The sequence below is a fragment of the Eretmochelys imbricata genome, chromosome 2 (genome assembly GCF_965152235.1).
Source record: "Eretmochelys imbricata isolate rEreImb1 chromosome 2, rEreImb1.hap1, whole genome shotgun sequence".
Lineage (NCBI taxonomy): Eukaryota > Metazoa > Chordata > Testudines > Cheloniidae > Eretmochelys > Eretmochelys imbricata.
In genome coordinates, this window is record NC_135573.1 from 159456104 (window position 1) to 159478453 (window position 22350).

Here is a 22350-nt window from a genome sequence, read left to right on the forward strand (position 1 = left end):
AGATAATTCATCAGGTAATGTCTTCCTGAAAGGCATCCTGGCTTGATTTGAAGTCCTGCTTTTTCAAGCACAAATCAAATTTTGTTTCTGATGTCTGTATTAAGGCTCCAGAACTGATACCTCATGGCTTGGGATTGGTCATATCTTGCTGTATTATCTCCTGATTGTTCTAAACTTGTATATAAACTTAAAATATGGCTTTAATTGGTGTTTTTATATAATTTTGTTCTTTATATAGGAATTAGATATGGTGCTCCTGTCAGCTAACTTCTAAGTTATCTGTCAAAAAAAATCTAGTTTTCAGGTGCCTAAATCACAGTTAAAGTTCTTCATCCCAACAGAATCTGAAATGACACCTCTGCTTCCTCCCCGCCTGGTTCACATCCCCAGCATGCGGCTCCCTGCCACGGGCATACTGCAGCTGCACATGCTCCAGCCCAGGCTGAGGACGCTTAGATTAGCAAACTGGCTGGGGCTCAGGAGCCGCAAAGACCTAGCATCCATCCCCCTTCCCTCCCCCCTGCCTCCTCCAGCTGCTGCTAAGGATGAAGGACAGAGCACTGTAACACCTCCAACTGCACCTGGGATCAGTTAACCCTGTCTAGCACTGGGCCCTTGCTCCATATTGACCACAGTGTGAGTTGTTATATTATGGCTGAGTCGCCAAATCTTCCAAATATCTATCTCTGCCATGTGCAAATGGTTAATTTTAAAATATAATACAATATATTATCCAATTTAAAGTAATTAGCTATTTAACCCATTTTTTCCCCAGTAGCTTGCATTTGTTTATTAGTTATTGGCCTTTTTCCCTGTTGATTTTCTGTAAATAAATGTTGCAGCACTGAGCTGTCATAGATAAAGTTTTTAAAACCGATCTGTCTGTATATAATTTTTATTCTCCATTTGAGGTTAATATAGATAAAACCAGTGTTTAAGGGTGTGTGTATATTTTTTAACAATAAGTATGTGTGCCCACAAGATGTATAGCACAGCCCCCTAATTTTCTGTCTAGCCCAACTCCTCTTCCCCCCCCCCCCCCAACCAGGAAGAGGCTGGAGCTGACCCCGATGAAGGCTATGTGTGTGGTGGTTGTATTTTAAATAATATGAAGAGTTGGGAGGGACAACAGGAAAATAACCCATGCTTTATTGAGAGAGATTAACTCCACTACATGAAGAGAGTAGATAAGCAATAGAAACTGTTTCAAAGAACTCCATATACAGAATTATTTTGCAGGTATATTTAAATGTAGGCATTTTACTATCTAAATAAACATTTCTTAACCACCTTACCAGAACTGGTAGCTAAAAATTAATCCTTTTGGACAGACACCTAGGACAGTGGTTCTCAAAGCCAGTCTGCCGCTTGTTCAGGGAAAGCCCCTGGCAGGCCAGACTAGTTTGTTTACTGCCGTGTCCACAGGTTCAGCTGATCGTGGCTCCCACTGGCTGCAGTTCACTGCTCCAGGCCAATGGGGGCTGCGGGAAGCAGCACAGGCAAAGGGACATGCTGGCCGCCCTTCTTGCAGCCTCCATTGGTCTGGAGCATCAAACTGCGGCCAGCGGGAGCCGCAATCAGCCGAACCTGCAGACATGGCAGGTAAACAAACCCGTCCGGCCTGCTGGGGCTTTCCCTGAGTAAGCGGCGGACCGGCTTTGAGAACCACTGATCTGGGATGTAGATTTCATCAAAAGATCAAATCATTTCTGAAACAGACATAAATTACACTTTAAAATATGCAGTGTTTTCTCAGACCTGAAGAACTCTGCATAAGCTCAAAAGCTTGTCTCCCTCATGAACAAATGTTGGTCCAATAAAAGAAATTACCTCACTCACCTTCAAGAGACGGTAGTTTTCATGTCAGTTATATTCACTATGGTATTAAATTCTCATCCACCCAGGTAAAACAGAGGGCCTCAATACATATATTAATTTTCTTTCAACTGATGCTTTTAATAAATAATACAAATCTACACTGTTGACAGATGGTATGCTGTGTACCACAGAGAATTAAAGGGATCTAAATTATCCAGTTTGTACTAACACATCGGTTTGGTTAACGAGTTTATTAAATAAAGTTAAAATAGAAAATGTTGTTAAAGGGGAAAAGTGCAAATAAAATATCTTTAGCTTTTGTATGACTCTTATGCATGTGGGACTAATGTTTCGGTTTAGAAATAAACAAGTCTATTGAAATGAAAAGATACTATTCACTTGTTGAATGCAATCTCAATTTACATAAACTCCTCCTTTCAGTTGGTTAAGATTGAATAGTAAACACTGTTTACGGTCTTCAATTAATCAGCAAACATTAAAGATAAAAAGGGAGAATGTTTAACAGTTAGTAATTTGTTGATCTCAAGTGAACTTCCTGTAAACTTTTCCCAGAATGCATTCTGGGGTGAAACCCTGGGCTCCTTTGAAGTCAAAGGCATTTTGCCATTGATTTTAATGGAGAGAGGATTTCAGCTGCTATATTTAGACACAGAATGAAACAAGCTTAAATACTCGTTTCTGGGCACTTTATCCAAGGAACCTCTTGTAATGTAATTTTGAGTGTTATTTCTGTTCTGCACAGGGTAGGTTCTTCCTCTTGTCAGCAACATCCCTTGTTTACTAGTGTCCTAAGAGGCTGATTTCAATAGGCCTCTTGTTGTTCTCTGCATAATATATAGTTATGGTAATATTTGTATATTCATAAATACTCCTGTCAATGTGAGCATTCTCAGTGTTTTGCAAACTGTGGGTCATTTTTCCTAACAAATATATGTATATCCTATTCCAGTTAACATCAAGATAACCCAAGGGTTGGGTGTAGGTATCTAGGGGCAGACCTTGACTTCATGTATTATCTTTCATTCTATCTGCCACTGAAATACAGCCATATTTTGGGACAAAACAGCAGCCATAGGCCCTGATACCTTGGGTTTTTCTGGGGCTGGAACATCAATGGGGAAAAAATAGTGGGTGCTCAGCACCCACCAGCCACAGCAGTTCCCCCACCCCCACTCATCAGCTGATGTGGGAGCACTGCTGTTCTCACCTGACAGCTGATGAGAAGTGGTGCCACTGCTAAACAGCTGTTTAGCGGCTCAGAAAGGAGCTGAGGGGAGGGTGGACAGGAGCCTCAGGGACGGGTGGAGTGGGGGCAGGAAGAGGTGGAGCTAGAGTGGGGCCTTCGGGGAGGGGGTGGAGTGTGGGCAGGGCCTTAGGGTGAAGCACAGTTTGAGCCCCCTGGGGAAAAAGGAAAAAGCGCCAGGGACAGCAGCCATTTGACATCCTAAAATCTCTATTGTATACTATTGCAACAGGCTTGGAAGTGATGAACATCTTTCCTGTTTTAAGTGATTTTTAGGTAGAAAGAATGGATATTTTTATACATCATCTTGGAGGAAAAGTAGAAACCTCATCAAAAGATGAGGTATTAAAATATCCTGGCTTCCAAATTCATATGCCACTTTTTCTATATCTCTGTGTCAGTTAGTAACTATCTTTTGATTTTAGTCCAGAAAATAACTGAGATGCTTTTTGGGGGGCAAAGAAGGGAGGCGGGAAGCTAGAAGGCTTTTCAGAAGTAAAAAAACAGGAAGGGGGTGTGTGGTTTTTTTTTTTTTTTTTTTTTTTCCTGGAGCTCTTCAAACCATTTTTCCTGATTAAATTCAAATTAAAAAAAACTTTTTGGCTAGGGATTAAGCATGAGAAATTTGAAGCAGAAAGTTAGAGGGATAAAGAGTGTCCAGATTAGTTTTATAATTGAAAGTATCTCACATCCTCACCTACCAAGTTACTGTTTTAGCACCATAGTAATATATATTTTTTTCAAGTGTCAAGGATTCTAGTTAAGAGCTTAACTGAGCCTTAAATCCTTGTGGAAAGGAAAGAGCTTTTAAAATACTTATTAAATGCTAATCTTAATCATATTCATCATTATTAAAACTTGAAATAGGTTGAAATATTTACATGACGTGAAATGAAAGACTAGCAATGGACCTGAGACACTCTAAAGAAATGGGAGAATAATTGCCAAAGATTAAGAAAGCAGAAATGGCTAAACAAGAAAAGACCTTAGTGTCCAGTTAGATTTTCTTTTTCATTAGAATAAGCTTTTCTTTCAAAAATTTAAAAATGAACTGAGACTTAAGTGCAACAAAATGGGAAGAAATATTTAAATACGTTGAAACTTAAGTTCTTGTATTTGAGGTTAAGGAAGCTTCAAACTTTCCCATGCACACTGCTCAGGCCTTACTAATTCTTGAGACTGATTAGTCAGTAAGACTTGGGGCAACATTTAGTGTGTGTGTGCGCCATATAAACACAAAACAAAAAAATAATCCCTGCCCCCAAAGAGTTTATGATTGAAGTATGTTTAAAAGAAAAGAAATGGTGTTAAAATAGGTTACTTTAATTTCAAAATATACAAAGTTTTGATCATCTCTTTACATGTGGAGTACCTGCCTTCCTCTTCTACACTACAAACTTATGTTGGTATAACTACATCACTCAGGGGTGTGGAAAATCCACATTCCTGAGTGATGCAGTTATAACAACCGAACTCGCAGTGTAGACAGCGCTATGTCGACAGGACGGCTTCTCCCGTCGACATAACTAATGCCTCTCAGGGAGGTGGGGTACTTACGCTGAAGCTCTCCCATCTTCACTAAGCGGCACAGCTACATCACTTCTGCAGTGCTGTAAGTGTAGACAAGCCCTCCTGTATTTTGCTGATTATGAGCTAAAAACTTACTGGGAAAGCACTTAGTGATGGCTGCGACACAAACTCCTGAGAAATAAAGCCATTCCCATGAGCTTATGGACAAAATGGACTTGCCATGGTATATACTGTAGCTTTTAAATTTGCTCAAGTGACTTTTGTGCTTCACATTGGTAAATCTAGTCTGTATGGGAGGTTAGAATTTAATATTAAGAAGCTAATATATTGTACTTTTTTATCTTAGGAATGACCTACCTTGACCATGCAGGTACAGCACTTTTTCCACACAGTCTTCTTAAGGAGTTTACTGATGATCTCAGTAAAAATATTTATGGTAAGTACCAAGCAACTTTCTCATAGGCTAACATCATTTACAGTGTTTCCTGTTACTGCAAGAGTATTTACGTTCTATATACTGCAGTGATCAAGTGACAAATATGATGGTCTTTGTCATAGTTTGGGACAACTGCACCTCCTCAACCATCACCTCTATTGGTCAGAGACATATGTCTCACTCCTTCCTGGCAGGGTTTTTTCCCATACTGCACAGTTCCCTCTCTACATTATGATATTCCCAGCAAGCCAGATCACCTAAACATGCCAGCATCTGTTTTGCTTTCTCTCAAGAGGCTATGAACAGTGGAATTGCCACAATTATAAATTACCACACACCTCAAGGTGACAGCATTACAGAGAACCTTAAAAACAATAAAAGAACATGCATGCTAAAAGCTTGCCCAACATCACCCCATTCCAACTTCAGGTTCTGGTAGGTGTCATCCCTTCAAAACCCACAACTGGGTTTTCCCTGTGGTTAGGAGTTCATAACTGTCTCAGATTCAGAACTAAAACAACAATGAATAGTTCACTCTTTCCTTTATATGGCTTGGGCCTTTGATCTTGACCTCATGTAACAGGTGATCAGCAGACAGTGGCCTGCTGATCCAGCTTCAAAAGGCTGGGTTTTGGCATACGGTTTACACCCCCACACACACACATGGAATTTCCATTGACCTCCCCCTACATGTTCCTCAGACAAACCACTTTATACTTTTTGTTCTAAAAAGTCCATTCTTGTCTGGCACTTTCTTCTATATCATCCTTTGAACCCCCAGATCTCACATTTATCTCCCTCCTTGAGAGGTGACATACAGTCCAGGCTCACAATAATACATAAACCATTCATTTAATATAATGGACCCCAAAGATACTTACACTTAATTCAGTGAGGTCTTCCAAGGATATTGTAGGAAATTGCTACATCAGTTAGTCTTACCTTGACTTTGGTCCCAGCTCTGTCACTAACTCAATGAGTAACCCTGAGAAAGGCACATAAACTCTCCATGCCATTTTGTCCAGACATGCAGAGGGGTCCTCTAGACACAGGTTTTTTGTCCTGTTTCATGTGCAGAGGGAGGCAAGTCAGTCCTCTTTGTGGGTATCTCAGCAGTTTAAGGACTTGCATGGGCAGGAACTGGGCTGCCAGAAAGTGAGTGGCCTCATCTTGGGTGGACGCTTTGTTTCTGGTATGTGCTCCCTGCAGCTCTGAGCACATGATTGCTGGCTTGGGAACTAGCCATTATCATTTAACCAGAAAGCCATAGCCTTTAAGGCAAGGGACACACATCAACATATTTGTGGGGTGTAATACTGAGGTCACCTGTGTGCAGGGTTGGATTTAGGGACAGGCGACCCAGGTGACCGCCTGGGGTGCTAGGCTTGGGGGGCATCCGGCTCAGGGTGCTGTTTTTGTTAGCAACAAAAGGAAAAATTGAATATTCTAAGTACGTTTCAGATATATTCATGTTTTGAATGAGAATAAAATAAAATCTCTAGACTGCTGTAGCCAAGGTTACAACAATGGTATAAACGTGAAGGGAAGAAACAGTGGCATCCAGGCAAGGATCCTTGCACTGAATCCAAGAGCTTTCTTTCTGCCTTATGGCTGCCATTCCCTCAACATGGCAGCATCTTCTTTAGATTCATTCTGTCTCTTAGGAGTACTGCAAAGGATATACGTCCTGTTTTCAGCATCAACTCTCAGGAGTAAGATCCTCATCAATAATGTTACAAATCTGACTGTGAAGCCACTAAGTGACACACTCTGGGAGAGATACATGGACAGTGTAAGGCACCAAGTGACTGAGGTTTACGATGCCCTAATAGAACTGGTGCAATCAAGTAAACCTGAGGCCAGAATTTGACGTGTGGTGCAAAGCCTGGCAAACCAGATCATTAACTTCATGTTTCTGGTCTCAATTGTGGTTTGGCACAACCTCTTTTTTTTTTTTTTCCAAGTAAACATTGTAAGCAAAGCATTACAAACTCAGTCAATGGACATCGCAACCGCTACTACTTTGAGAAGCTACCTTGATTTCGTTGTGGCCCATAGAGACAACAAATTTGAAGATGTCATTACTGCTGACAAAGAAATGGCGGAAAACTTAGGAGTTGAGCTTATCTTCAAGGAAACTCGTATTCCTCAGATTTGGTTACGAGAGCAGAGATGAGGTGATGGAAAGCTTAGAAGAAAAATTCAAGAGGGAGGTCTTTTTGCTCTTATTGACACTATGCAAGTGTCTATCAAAGATCTGGAGAATTGAAGCATCATGAAAAGACCTGGTTTTTTTTGGTACGATGACCTTAGTAAGCTGCTGGTGGACAGGAAAACATTCTTGAACAATTGTACAGAACTCCACTGGGCGCTGACACATGGGGGATGTTCAGATGTCAATGCTAAAGACCTGTATGTTGAACTGAACAACATTAATCATATTTTATAATATGGGAAGCACTCTCTAGTCCAAGTTCTCAAATTCATTCATGAGCTGGACACTTCCTAATGTGTGGATAGCTTTGTGAATTCTTTTCATGTTGCAGGTCAGTCGTGAATGGTGAGCACACCTTTTAGAAGCTCAGGCTCATTAAAACATATCAATTGACAATGGCCAATGAGAGACAGACATCACTTGAAAGTGCAATTGGCCAGTCTTGATCTCTGACACTGAGCTTCAGTTCGTGAGGGCAAAGGGGAGAAAAGCAACCCTTTGAACAAAAGGACTAGGGTTAACATTCTAAGACTGTCACCTACTTTAATACTGGTCCACCCAATGTTGGTGCACACCAATTTCTTGATGTTAGTATACTTCCGTTCTTAAAATTAAAAAAAATTTGTAAGTTTAGAGGAAATTGAATTTGATTTGCTTACATATGGCATGATTTACAGATCCCAGTGTGCAAATTTATCATTTTCTATGACGGGGATAAATCATGCATGCAAATCGAGCATCAAAATCATGGAATGGGCTACAAATGTAAGAAAGATAGTCAAAAGTTTAACAAATGCAGTGGGGGCACTGAAGACATTGCTCACCTGGGGTGCCATTTGGTCTAGGGCTGGACTTGCCTGTGTGCCACAGATGGATTCTGGCTGGTGCTCATTTTGTACACAACTGCTTCTTCTCCCTCTCCATTGCCATGACAGGGAAGCAGAGAACAGAATTTAGAATGCAGCTAAGTTACACCAAGACTTAGAAATAGTTCTTCGTGTAGAGGCTTTAGCTTGAAATGTAGACCTATGAATGAGTATTACAATAGTATAAGTTGATTTGATCTTAGCAATGTGCTTTTATTTCAGAATTTTTTTTATTCAAGTGCATATTAGTGATAAAAATTAATGCTCAGTCACCATACCCATTATAAAGCCTAATATTTGTCTAATCTCAACTATTTCAAATAACCTTGAGCTGAAATTTGATATATAAATTTTAAAAAGTCTGTTAAATTAGTGAGTTACTTCACATGCATGAGCATTAGACTAACTGCTTAAACCAGAAGTTTATCGGATCTGCAGTTGTTATGGAAGAATGAACTAAATCCTAATATTTTCCCCCTTTTAATCAAAATTGATTAAATTTCAATTACAGGGCCAGTTTCTCTCCCCTGTTACTCATGCAACCTCATTTAGTGCTGCTGGGTGACACAGGTGTAAAGGACAGTATTAAGACACCCACGTAAGTAAGGGTAGACCTTGGTTGCAGAACTTATTTTTTGGTGATTATTCACAGGTCTAAAGGACCACAAGTTGCTGAAAGCTGGGGGGGGAGAAACAACTACGAGAGCCCAAGGAACCTATTTTATAGTCCATTTTCACAATGAAACTTCACTCTAAGCTAGAATTGTATTCTGTTTAAAGTTTCTACTCTAATCCCTGCAACACTAAGAAACTCAGTGATATTTTTTTTAAAAACTATGTAAAATAGCTAAGGCCATGCCCTTTTACTGCAAAAATTATATGGATCTAACAATTTAACTTTTTTTTATTTTATTTCTCAAATGTTTAGTCATTAGGTGAATGTAATTGCTTATTAACATGAAAGAGTGATGTGCTTGCCTTCAGGTCCACATACTTTCTCATAAAATCTACCACACTAACTTCAGTGAAAGCTTATTGCCTATGTTTTAACTTCTGAACAGACCTTGCCAGTTTGTTTTGAATAGTGTGAAGCTGGCTGATAATTTTGTGATGGAGTGGATATACACTAAGACCTGCAGTCAAACCACAAAAATCTTTCCCATTTAAAACATAGGATAGATTTTTTTTTTTTAAACCCAGATGTCCAAAAATTAATTGGCTGTCACTTCAACATACCATACCTTTTTAACCCTCTGTTTGCTTGTTAACGTACGTGTGTGTATTACACATGCATTCTCTATAGCTTCCTCCTAGCAGAATAGTACAGCTGTAACTTCCTTCTAATGGAACTCTCTTACAATTAGATCAATTACTAATATCTGCCAGCTGAAGTTTCAAGGTCTGTCATAATTGCTTTCTTCTGTTATTTCTCTTCTCTTGACTAACTACTCTCAGGAGCTTCAGGGCAACACTGAAATATTAACTCTTTTTGTCATCTTTTCACTGGCTTGGTCTAGTACTTTGATAAAGAGAAAAATATTAACAAAACTGATTAATGATTGACTTCTATGTCTGTCTCCTAGGCAACCCTCATAGTCAGAGCATCAGCAGCAAGCTGACGTATGACACTATTGAGCATGTCCGATACAGGTAGAATAATCTGTATTTTATTTAGCATTTTGATTTCCAATGTACTGTTTGGATTATTCCTTGGAGTTAGTCATTTTAGTGTATTGTTTGTTGCATGTGATAGTACATCTAGTTCATAAATTCCATGAAGCATTGGTCAGGCTCATGTTGGCGGGATTAGGGGATCACCAATGCTTCCCCCCCCCCCAGTATCACACCTGTATTTATGTAATTACATGATAATGGAAGCCAAGCCTGCAGTTGCATTAGGATGTTAGGGATGAAACGTTAACCCTGTTCTGGAGGTAGTGATTAACAAGATGGTGTGAGGCATTCTAAAAATGACCTAATGGACTACAGGAATTTGTACATTACTTTACAGAAATTACTAATTAAAATAGCCTTAGTTTTAGGGAGAACAAAGAATATTAAATGGAGACTGAGATACTAAGTGCTTTTTGTTCTGGTTTAGAGCGGGAGCTCAAATATAAGACCATCCCCATCTCCAAATTCTGAAATAGATAGGCTAAGAATTTTCTCTTAGCCATTAATTTACCAAAATAGAGGGAAGCTGGGATTAGTTTAGTCAGCCATTGGTTTTAATTGGTGGCACTGGCAACTATAAAATTAAATTTATGTATGTAGCTAAGTATAAAAACACTTTCATAGTATAACAGTATGCGCTGGGCCTTTGTCTTTAATGCACTGTTTGCCCAAAGCACAGTGGTCTTGGCCCTTATTTTGTATAACATCTTATAAACCACAGTATATCCCAAAGCACTTTACAGAATTCAAATCCATAAAGCCATACCATTGTGATTTTTGAAAGTGTTCTAATTCTGAAACAACAAAATCTGTAACTTATCCTTTTGCTCTTTGATCTCATAATGGAGATGTACAAAAGTATAAAATGATACAATCTGTCCTGAAGAGATTGTAATCCTGAACCCCATTGGACAGAGGCTGTTGCAGGTATAAGCAAAAGCTAAATTTTCAGAAATTAAGGAAAGCAGGATTTGGGTCATGGAAGCATCTGAGTAAAAACAGCCTGTGCTCTTCTGCCCCCATGCAGACATGTACTAGACTATACCTAATAGGCTTTGTCAGCCAGTTAATGGTCAACTTTCTAACAGTCTATTTTCCAATAAAAGTTTGAAAAGCACAATCATCAAAACAGCTTATTCATAAAGGTTCAGGAAAAGAGTCCAAAAAAAAACCCTCTGTAAATCAGCTGTCAAAAAAGCAATAAAATAATTTTTTTAAAAAAAATCTATACTTTCATGACATTGCTTGTTTTTGATTTGTTGCAATGTGACAAGATGATGAGGCAGACATCTGTATTCTGCATCACCACCACCATCTTCTATTTCCTCAATAGAGGAAAAGGTCCAGCTGGCAGATTTAGATTTTTTTTTTAAAATGCTTGTTTGCTTGTTTCATGGTCTCGGTGTGTGTATATAATGTCTTCTGCAGTTTCCACGGTATGCATCCAATGAAGTGAGCTGTAGCTCACGAAAGCTCATGCTCAAATAAATTGGTTAGTCTCTAAGGTGCCACAAGTACTCCTTTTCTGTTTGCTTTTAAATCTATTTGAGCAGAAACTCTACTTAGAAAATGGCTTTTAGAAAAGGTCACAATATTCTGACATAACCACAATGGGGCAGCCATTTTAGATGGGTTTTTTCTCTCTGACAGAGGATCCAAGCAACTATGTTAAAACAGAAATTAAGCTTTTATGTTTTACATTAACAGGACACACACCCCTGTACTGCTTTCCGCAGCCCCATTGGCCTGCAGCGGTAAACCGCAGCCAGTGGGAGCTGTGATCGGCCAAACCTGCGGACGCGGCAGGTAAACAAACTGGCCCGGCCTGCCAGGGGCTTTCCCTGGACAAGCAGTGCCCCAAGTTTGGGAAACGTTGCTCAATATACTAAGTGACAATATTGCAAACAGACAGCTAGCTAATGATGCTACCATATTTATCTCACAACAGCCTTAAATAAATGCTAAAAGTTCCTTAGTGTACTTAGCTGATGTCTTGTGCATTGGAAGCATGCGCCTTTCTGTCCATCCATGATATGGAAATACCATCGCTCCAGTTTCTTTCGTGAAGGCTAAAGAGTGTGACTGTAATTCACACCTCTGGTGCTGTATAAATACCTGAGTTTACAAGTTTAACAGTTGTTACATTGTTTTTAGTTAGTTGTTAGAGTATTTGTTTCTCACGCAGGCATATGAAAATGTTTGCTTTCTGAATATTTTAAAACAGTTGCTCTTTCAAATCTTGAACTTGCGATCTCAGACATTGCATCACTGTTCTCTAGTCATTAAATCAGACAACTGCATGAGAGGATGTTAATTTTTCTATATCTATATAATGTATTAAAATATAGGGTCAAATCATCAGCTGATGTAAGTTGACATATCATTGAATTCAATGGGACTATGACAGTTTATGCAATCAAAGGCCTGACTGTAAGATTAAAAAAACACAAGTAGAGGTCAGGAATTTAAATATGGTGGGGGGGAAATCAAGAAATTTCCCCAGCAAAGGTTTCAACACCAAACTTGGATCTCCTATTTATCTCCAAGACAATAAATAGTACAGAATGGGGTGTGATCCAGAGAATGGTCCTGATCCTGCTCTGATTGAAGTCAATGGGTTTTTTGCAATTGTGTTAAAGGGGAACAAGTTTTGGGTCCAGAACTAGACCAATATACTTTTCATGACCACTTTCTCTCCAGATATGCTGAAAAGAACTTAGTAACCTTTTTATAGGCCTAAAGAAACTACAGGAGAAGAATAATTTCTGTTGCCTGGGAATATTAATTGAAAATGTGAAACAGGAGTAAAATTCATTATTATGAAAATGGTTGTGCCTCTGTAGCAATATATACAGTTAAGTATTATTGGGTTTTGCCCAGAAAATAGTCTTACATTTTTTGGATAATTTCTCTCATGTATTTCAATAAACCACTTAGTAACATGCAGAGCTTTAGTTTGCTACCCTGTATGGATAGCATACATTATTTAATCAAATAAAAGATGGTGAGTTTCAGTGCCAGACTTATTTTTAAAAATAGTTACTGTGGTTTCTGGAATATGATACACAAGATCAGAAATCTTTCTCTACCATAGTTCTCCAGGGCTAAGCAATTTCTGTGTCAGAAAACAGCAATGTTGGAATGGTTACATACATGGAAACTGCTTGACCTTTCATACGCAGTAAGAAACAGACACAGTATCTTCTTAGTATTGATTTGTCCTTTCTAAATGTCACTAACTGGAGACTGTATGGATGAGTGAAATCTGAGCACCACATTCTGCCCTTCCTAATGGTGCACAGCTGCATGGAAACCCTGTTTAGAAATCAGGGTGACTCAATTCTTTTACAATACTGGGTTTATAAAAATCTTTCTTTAGCTAATGCTGCTGCCTTCAGTCCAGCTGGCCATACTGAAGTAACAGCACTTCTATTTTTCAGTAAGGAGAAATGCTACACGTTAAAAGAGCTAAAGGTTCCATGCTCCTCAGTGAGTTGTTTCCACTTAGGAGAGCAGAAACACCTGAATTTCCCTGAAATTCTTCCATCTGGAGGGGTTTTCTTCTTTATCCCAGCCCTGCTGAATTAGCCACTTGCAAGCTTTGCACATTTAGTGTTGAGTTGAATATGCACAGCCTTAATGTCAAAAGTCAAACCAATAGAAGCTGAAGTCAGTATGATGACTGTCACTAGGGTACATTTTGATGTCCTTAGCAATACAGGATAATTAGAGAAACGGTTTTGGGGAAGGGCCTGATAATTTTGTGGGTGAGGGAGGTGCTCATTTTTCTGCAGGGTTCATATATCCAATATCAGTCATGCACAGAAGGCACAATCTCAAGTGTGCATGGAGATGTCTTATGCACTGTTGTCATAGCTGTGTTGGTCCCAGGATAGTAGAGGGACAAGGTAGGTGAGGTAATATCTTTCATTGGACAACCAACTTCTTTTGCTGAGAGACCAGCTTTTGAGCTTACACAGAGCTCTTCTTCAGGTCTGGGAAATGTAGCATGCACGTAGGAGAGCGGGGAAAAAGCCATTGTGCCCATATAGACTGAACCCATGACCTGAATTAATGTTCCATAATGCATTGAATGACAACAAAATGGTGATGTAAACCATTCTGTTCAACAAAGCACCACTTTCAATTTTCCCTCCAGCATGCAGCCTTTCACCTATTTGCTGAAACACTTTTTTTTCTAAATACAAAAGAGGAATTCCCGTAGGAGTTAAGTGCCTAAATAACTTTTGAAGATTTGGGCCTCAGTTTTGCCAACACTTGTCTTTGTGGTTCATTCCTTTAGGGACTGCTCGTTGTGGCAAATACTGAACTGGCTAGTAAAAATTTGCAGGCAGGCCTATAGGTACCATTCTACAGGAATAAATTGGCAGACCAACCCATTATGCTTGGAATTGCATTCACTTGCAACGTAAGAGCCATTGGAACACCTTTTTATTCCACTTTGTTAGGTCAGCTCCTGGACTCTCATCTCTGGTGATAAATTCATTAACTGTTTACTTGATAACGTTATGTTCTAAAGCTCCTACTTATCTGTTTTCTCACTGCTAGCAAGCTTTATGGCATCTGCACTCCCTATAAAGAGACTGCAATAAATAACATCTAAACATTCATAATGTTTCTGCGTTGGCATGCTAAGAAATCCCAGTTACATAATCTGAAATGCTAAATGTTTTAAAAAATCAGTTAAATATGTAAAATATTATAAAATCTGGAGGCTGCACCTGATAACATTCTGCAACACACAGGGTTGTTTCTTTTTAATGGCTTTATTCAGACAAATCTCCCATTGATTATAACCAGAGATTTATTTACATAAGGTGTACAGGATTGTGCTCTACATTTTTGTGTGTGTGTATTTAATGTGCCCATGAATATGAATGTAAGGACCAACCAGGAAGTAATTGTGACCACCCTTATACTTCCTCTGAGGCTTATAGGTAAGAAGACTAGGTGAAGCATGTAATTCAGTATGGGGGGGGGGGGGGAGGGAAATCTCAATTTGGAATTTTGAGTCTGATTACCTCTGTGATGGACTTGGAGGTACCTTCATGATTTATGAATTCTGTATGTTGACCTGGGTAGTGGGAGGTTTACTGTACAAATATAATTTAGTTTAATATGTGCTGTTGGGGGACAATGAGCAAGAAGGAAACAAATGCTTCAAGATGCCTCCGCAATCACTTAAGAGACCATGATTAGCTTTGATTTTTACCTCTTGCTCCAGCCAAACTAAAAACTGGTTTTGACCAGAAAGGTCAAGGCCAGGGAATGAAGAAGAGAACATCAGTACTTTAAAGAGTGGGGCAGTTGTTCAGGGGAAATATAGTGAGACCCAGGGTTCCTGCTGGGAAGTATATGAAGAAGTTAGGCCTGCCTACATTACCACACAGGATGGTAATCCTTTAGGGAAGAGAGACTTGTGTAGGCTGTTGTGTTTAAAATCTTTTTTCTCTAAAAGCTTTGTTCCTACTGCACAATAAACAATAGCTTAAGAAGGTGGTTTGGGGTTCCTGTATACACCACTGGTCACAGATTGCCACAGGGAAGAATTGCGGGTGCTCAAACCTGGCCAGCCCTGTTTGGTAAGCATGGTTGATACATAAGGTACTATACCCTAGTGCCAGGTTTAAGAGTGGGAGAATCATGGGATTGATAAAACCATGAGGCCTTACACCTAAAGGGATGTGCTCTAAGAGACCAGAAAGGGGACACAGGTGCAGTTATAACCTATTCTGCCTTTTCTAGAATCCAGACTGCAACAGTCAAGCCAGATTGACACCCCCTCTGATGAAGGAACAGCCTCTGTGGCAGTGAAGTCAAGCTTTACCTGGATGGATTTCTAAATTGTTCCCTAGAACAAAGTAAATGTTTTTAACTCCAGTTCTGAATGAGAGAGATGGGCCTATGACCTTCAGTTTTTCTGTTGCATTTGAAGAAAAGCCACAAATCTGCTATAATATTGCTGGGCCAAAGTAGCAACAAAGTTTTAAAAAAATATACAGACCAGAGAAGACCTATTGAATTGAGAAACACAGAAGTTACAGGTTGAGGTGATTAAAATTCTGCAAGAGAGAAACAAATACATTTCGTAGGCTCAGAAGAATGGATGAGTGTTGATGATGGATAAAGATAAGACAAAATTGGGAGTGGTAAACTAATTGGGGATGAGGTGAGAAATGGAGAGCCCAATGATGTGCAGGGATCATGGTCTGCCAATTTTCAGCAAAGCCAAATCAGAAGAATCATGCAAGTCTGGGTGATGCTGTTGAAGATGCAGTAACAGAAGGGGTGCTATTGACTGCATAAAAACCAGGTTTGATTGAACATCTAACTTGATTGACTTGCTCTGGATTCCAGAAAAGGCAGCATGTGTTTATAAAAGCAAAGGGGAATGACACGGGGACATCTCAGATAACTGGAGGAAAGCAGAGGCACAATATAGGTTAGATCTTCGGTTCAAAGATTAGATAAGTTTGTATAGTCCAGAATGGATTGCAGCACATAGTTTACTGAATTGGTGTTATGCTTTTGGCGGGAGGGCATGGGGCAGAATCGTTAGAAATTGCTGGAAGCCAAAGCATTTGCTTTTCTCTGCAGAATGCTTTTGTTTTAGAGTCATACCAGAATAATGTTGAAGAGATGATCTGTAAAGTGGATGAGATTGATTTGAGCGCCAAACTGAGCAAAAAGAGCACTTCTACAGACAGATGTAACTCCTACATCTTCTTGAAAGGAAAAATCATTTGATTGATCTGATGCTCTGTTGTACAGAGCAACTAGTTCTTTAGAGTAAAATGCATTGGCTTTCATGTGTGGCTTGAAAATGCACAGCAAATGTGTCAGTAAAAACTTCATGGAACTTTGCAGATTGTTGCCAGTCATATAGAATTTTCTTTTGACTTAAGAAAAACCTCTCCTTTTTATTATGCCCAATCAATCTGGAAGAAATCCTGACTTTTATCCTGCTACACAGTTCAGTGATTCAAGTTTCTGAGCTGCTTTAAGGATACTGTTTCTTGTGTTATGATTGCTGCAAGTAATGAAAAGGAAGAATTCCTTCAAGAAGCAATCTGAGCCATGATAGGATGTAGGAGCAAGAAAGATGTGTATAGAGTTGGGCAACATCTGTGCCCATAATTGCTGCTTTTTTTTGTGAGGGTTAATAACCAGTTAAGAATTTAGTGTTTCGGTGTCTAATTTTTGAATGTATCTAGATTTTTTGTTTGCTGTGTTTCGGAGCAGGAGGAAAAATGTGTTATGACTGGTCTTATGGGAGATTCTTCAGCTGAGTAATATGTTTCTAATATTTAGAATTCCTTTTTTAAAAGGTAAGCCCATTTCAGAGTAAGATGTGCACATCATGAAATCTTTATGAAAACTCCTGCTTGTAATCTGTTCACAGTTCATCCAACAGTGTCTAGTTTAACACTGCCATTTCTCAGCCATCCTGCTATTCTCTCTGTATTTAATTTCTTTTGCCTTTTTTAAAGGTGATTTTAGCTTTCTCTGATCATTCATTTTGAAGTTTATAAAGTGATCTCTGTGGATTTACATTGAGTTTTTTCCTGAAGGCACATAAATCAGTGCCCATATTGTGGTAGGAGAGATTCTAAAGCCACCAAACACCCATGTTCTACTTGCTTAAAAAACCTGGCAGTCTATTTGTTTATAGTTTCGGACTATAAAGATTTATGACAGCATTGTTTAGCAATGCACAACAGTGACAGAACCAAAGATGCTCAAAAGCGCTAAACTCAAGATCCGGAATGCAATGCCGAGGCTTTGCATGCTGGACCCCAGACCCATTAACGTGGCAGATATTTGTGCTGACCTATCTTTGTCCTGTTTGAATCAAGTGTCTGGCTATTGCTAGTGAAATACTTGGCTTCATAGAACACTATGAACAAGCAATACTCATACTCAGTAAATTGTACTGAAGGGACGAGTATGCCTCTCCTCCTGAACAGTGAGTGAGTAGCACCTCAACCGTCCTCCAATCTGCCATCCCCTCCTAGTACCACTGAGAAGTGTGACCCAGTCACCTTCCACTCTCTGACCCTTGTACAATACCATATCCTCCAAAAGAGCCTCCAGCTATCCCTTTCCAGCTGCTGATTCATCTCTCCCACCTTTCAAATGCTCCTCTGCCGCTACACTGTATTAAAACTCCAGTTCAACCTGCTCTTCACATTCATCCCTTCTAACTTTTTTAACCAATATTGAATTAAATCTGCCTGGTGAATTAAATAGAGCTGGTAAAATTAAAACAATTAGTTTTGTGGGAAATTTCTAAACGTTTTTTTTTGGGGGGGGGGCATTTTGGTTGAAATTTCACACCACATTTTCTGTGTTTTTTTTCACTGAAACCAAAATCTGAAATGTTTTTATTTACTGTACCTTTTGAAAAAATGGTTTAGAAAGCATTTTGAGTTTTCAAAATTTGGACATTTTTACTTAATAGTTTTTGGTTTAAAAACACATTTGATTGAAACAGATTTTTGTAAAATTGTTTTTGATGAAAAGCAGTCTTTCATCAAAATTCCTTGTCGCATTTTTTGTTGTAAAAATCTATCAGTTGCCAGAATTTTTCTCAATGCAAGACCTGACTCAACGCGCCTCCAAGTGTCAGATGTCGTTCCTCTGGCAGTCTCATGGAGCATGCCTAGTGTTCTAAGGACTCAATAGCTGGCTTTTTTTTTTTTTTTGCGCAATTGTACCAAAATATTTAATGCAAAAAACCTGATGCAATTAACACTGTGTGTGTGTGTGTGTGTATATATATATATATATATGACACACACTGTAATTTATGTGCTTTATTATATTTAAGTAATTAGAAAAGTGATGTCTTTTTAGCCTTTACTTAGTGCTTACATGTTCAAACTATTGTACGGATATTGAGTAATCATTGAAGCATGCCAGTGAGCTCAAAGTATTATCCCCAATATTCAGATGGGAAAACTGAGGTACAGTGTAGTTAAGTGGCTTGTCTAAGGCCATAAAGTACATCAGTACAACTCAAGAATTCCACTGCTGGGCTATTCCTCCCATACATATTGTATGCTACATGTAGGGGTACTACAGATGTGAGGGATCTCCGAAAGAGCTTTTCAAAAGGCTCAGAGAAAAATGGTCTCAGTACTATCTTTAAAGGTTAGGTAAAATTACTGAATAAGCTCAGCATTTATTTTTCAGCATAAGCCTTCAGCCCCAGCCATTGGAAAGCTTTTGTCTTGAAATGAGGATATTCTTGCTTAAAGAAGTGGGAATGCTGTGACTCTTAGTTCACAAAGTGTCTGATCACTTTTGTCAGAATAGGTCTGTGAGTTCCCCTACTCCCTCAGGGTAGAGACCAGGAGGAGGATTCTGTCCCCTGGACTCTCAGAGATCAGTGAGTATCAGCACAGAAACATTGATTCCAAACTGCCTCCCTGAACCTTCATGCTCTGGAGAGCACTGTCACATAATGGGGATTCCACAACCAGGGGTGGGGAGCAGCACACTTTGATGCCCTGGGTGTGCAGCGGGAGGCAAAAATCTGGCTGAGAACTGTGAGCCCTTCACCCATGCCAATTCTGGTAGTGGTGCCCAGTAACTCTTCCCTGTTGTCAAAGGGCTGATCCAAACATTTCTATTTTTTAAAATCTCAGTGTGCAACATTTTCAGTTCATAATCAAACTTTGTATTTTCATTTTAACCCAGTTGCCCTTGAGGGCTACAACTCAGTGCCTTTGGCAGGCCACAGGTTAGAAGCCAATGGACTACAAAATCTTTTTTTTTTTTTTTTTAATTAAGCCATATTTAGCAACAGCCTAGACTCAGACTTTTTAAGGCCAGAAAGGACCATCATGATCATTTATTCTGGTCACCTGCACATTTGCAGGCCACAGAACCTCACCCACCCACTCCTTTAATAGATACCCCTAACCTCTACCTGAGTTACTGAAGACCTCAAATAATGATTTAAAGACTTCAAGTTAGAGACTCCTCCATTTACGCTAGTTTAAATCTCCATGCTGCAGAGGAAGATGATCCTCCCCCCCCCCGGGTCTCCGCCAATATGACCTGGGAGAAGATTCCTTCCTGACCACAAATATGGTGATCAGTTACACCCTGGGCATGTGGGCAAGACCCACCAGCCAGACACCCAGGAAAGAATTCTCTGTAGTAACTCGGAGCCCTCCCCATCTAATATCCCATCACTGGGCATTGGAGATATTTGCTACTAGCAGTCACAGATCACTTGCATGCTATTGTAGGCAGTCTCAACCTACTATCCCCTCCATAAATTTATCAAGTTCAGTCTTGAAGCCAGTTAATTTTTTGCCCCCACTGCTCCGCTTGGATGGCTGTTCCAGAATTACACTCCTCTGATGGTTAGACACCTTCCTCTAATTTCAAGCCTAAACTTGATGGACAGCTTATATCCATTTGTTCTTGTGTTCATATTTATGCTTAAATTAAATAACTCCTCTTCTGAGGGTATTTATCCCTCTGACACTTACAGAGAACAAACATATCTCCTCTCAGCCTTTGTTTGGTTAAGCTAAACAAGCCAAGCTCTTTGAGTCTCTTCTCATAAGGCAGGTTTTCCATTCCTCTGATCATCCTAGTGAGCTCTTCTCTGCACCTTTCCAGTTTGAATTCATCTTAAACAGGGAATACCAGAATTGCACACAGTATTCCAGATGAGGTCTTACCAGTGGCTTCACAAATAAACATAAGTTTCTTGAGTGGAGTTATACCAGAAATGAATTTGTCCTTTCATTGTTTAGATTGCGGTGGCCAACCTGAGCCTGAGAAGGAGCCAGAATTTACCAGTGTACATTGCCAAAGAGCCACAGTAATATGTCAGCAGCTGTGCCGATCAGCGCCTCCCCCTCCTTCCCTGTACCTCCTGATCAGCTGTTTTGGGGCATGCAGGGAAGGAGCAAGGGCATGGCAGACTCAAGGGAGGGGGTGGGAAGGGGTGGAGTGGGGGCAGGGCCTACGGCAGAGCCAGGGGTTGAGCAGTGAGCACCCCCCGGCCCACTGAAAAATTGGCACCTGTAGCTCCAGCCCTGGAGTCAGTGCCAATACAAGAAGCTGCATATTAACTTCTGAAGAGCCGCATGTGGCTCCAGAGCCACAGGTTGACCGCCCCTAGTTTAGATTATACACAATAAAATCTTTTAAACTCACATGGAAAACCTATTGTCACTTAGCTAATTAGCAAGTACGTGGACAAACAGGTTAAAAACAGAGCAAGAAAACTCAATTACAAAACTTATATAATTTATTTGACAATTGTCACTCACTGTTACTTTGCAGTAATGTGTTACAGGACAGGCATTTTTACAGAACATCAGTGAATGAGTTCTAGTGGTTTATAAAAATAAGACCTACTAAAATGAGACCTCATTTTGACGCTGCATTTGCTGAGATTGAGAGAGAGGGACAGCAATTTGCATGTGTAGTTTATAAGGTACATACATTAGCAAAGTGCCAATGAACAAGGTTGTACCTGTTATAGCTTTTAGTGATGGAAGGAGATTATGCAACCCATCCTGATATGTCCACTCTCTGCTCACTGTTAGTAACCTGTTTGCTTGCCCAACTCTTTTTGGCAGGCTGTATGTAGGTAGAATTTGCCTGATCCCTCACACTATGCACTTGAGTTGTGTATTAATGAGCCACATCTGTCATGTCGTATTGCTTGAATATAGATTCTTCCTGTAGGCTACATTATATTTTTACATCTCCTTAACTTTTAGGAATTGAAGATCATCCTAAGGAATGAAAGTTGTTGCTTATTGCTACCTCCTCCTATTACCATAACATGCTTTTCTGTCCATATGGAACTTAGCGTGTACCCAATGCTTGTGATACTTGGTGAGCTAAATAATAGGGTACAATATGGCAGGGTGACACTCAGACAGAATGATCTGAAACACCAGAGAGGAATGAGACTTGGGCACGCTCATGTAAGCTGAGGCTGCAGTTTTATTAAATGAACCAAGCCTTCTGAGGGGCAGTAAGTAGAAGGGGCATGGGGGAAGGCAAATATTGCTTACCCCAGTCAGGGATAAAACTTAAACATCCCCAATCAGGATCAGGAAGCCAAGCCTTCCTGTACCACCTATATTCCCCTAACCTGTCCTAAAAGGAGTGTGGTCAATGCCCTTGCTTCTTACCACTCCCATATGGCTGACAAACCTGGCCAAGGGAGAGAGGAGGTACGTCTGATCCTTCTAGGTTTCCTAAGGATGTTCATTTCCCTGCCTGATCCAGCCAAAGCCGCATCACAATGAGCAGATATCTATGTATAGTTTCCTGTAAATCCTCTGGGCACGGATTTAATCCCCCGTGTGGGGGAATTTTAGCATGCCCAAAGCCTATAGAGAACCTTCTAGGGAACCAAGGTCATGCATAGTGTGGGAGGGTGTGCCGGGAGAGGCCTGGTGTTGGCAGGATAGACTGGGGGGAACATGCATCTTTCCTTCCAGCAATCAGTGGGAAGTCCCTTGTTATCCTCAAATGAGGTTTT

At 39.9% G+C, this 22350-nt stretch overlaps 1 protein-coding gene across 5 annotated transcripts in view; it reads left to right on the top strand.

The window, feature by feature from the left end:
- The window catches only part of MOCOS (molybdenum cofactor sulfurase), a 432667-nt gene that overhangs the window by 42825 nt on the left and 367492 nt on the right, over positions 1–22350 (top strand). For 3 of the 5 annotated variants that reach the window (XR_013345256.1, XM_077810912.1, XM_077810911.1), the window contains exons 2-3: positions 4959–5048; positions 9713–9779. Coding sequence is in view for 2 of the 5 variants with exons in the window: in XM_077810912.1 (XP_077667038.1) it covers positions 4959–5048; positions 9713–9779 (157 nt within the window). In the remaining 3 variants the exon portion in view is untranslated. Of the gene's footprint in view, positions 1–4958; positions 5049–9712; positions 9780–22350 lie in introns of those variants that run through there. The other 2 variants (XM_077810914.1, XM_077810913.1) reach the window with 2 other exon arrangements.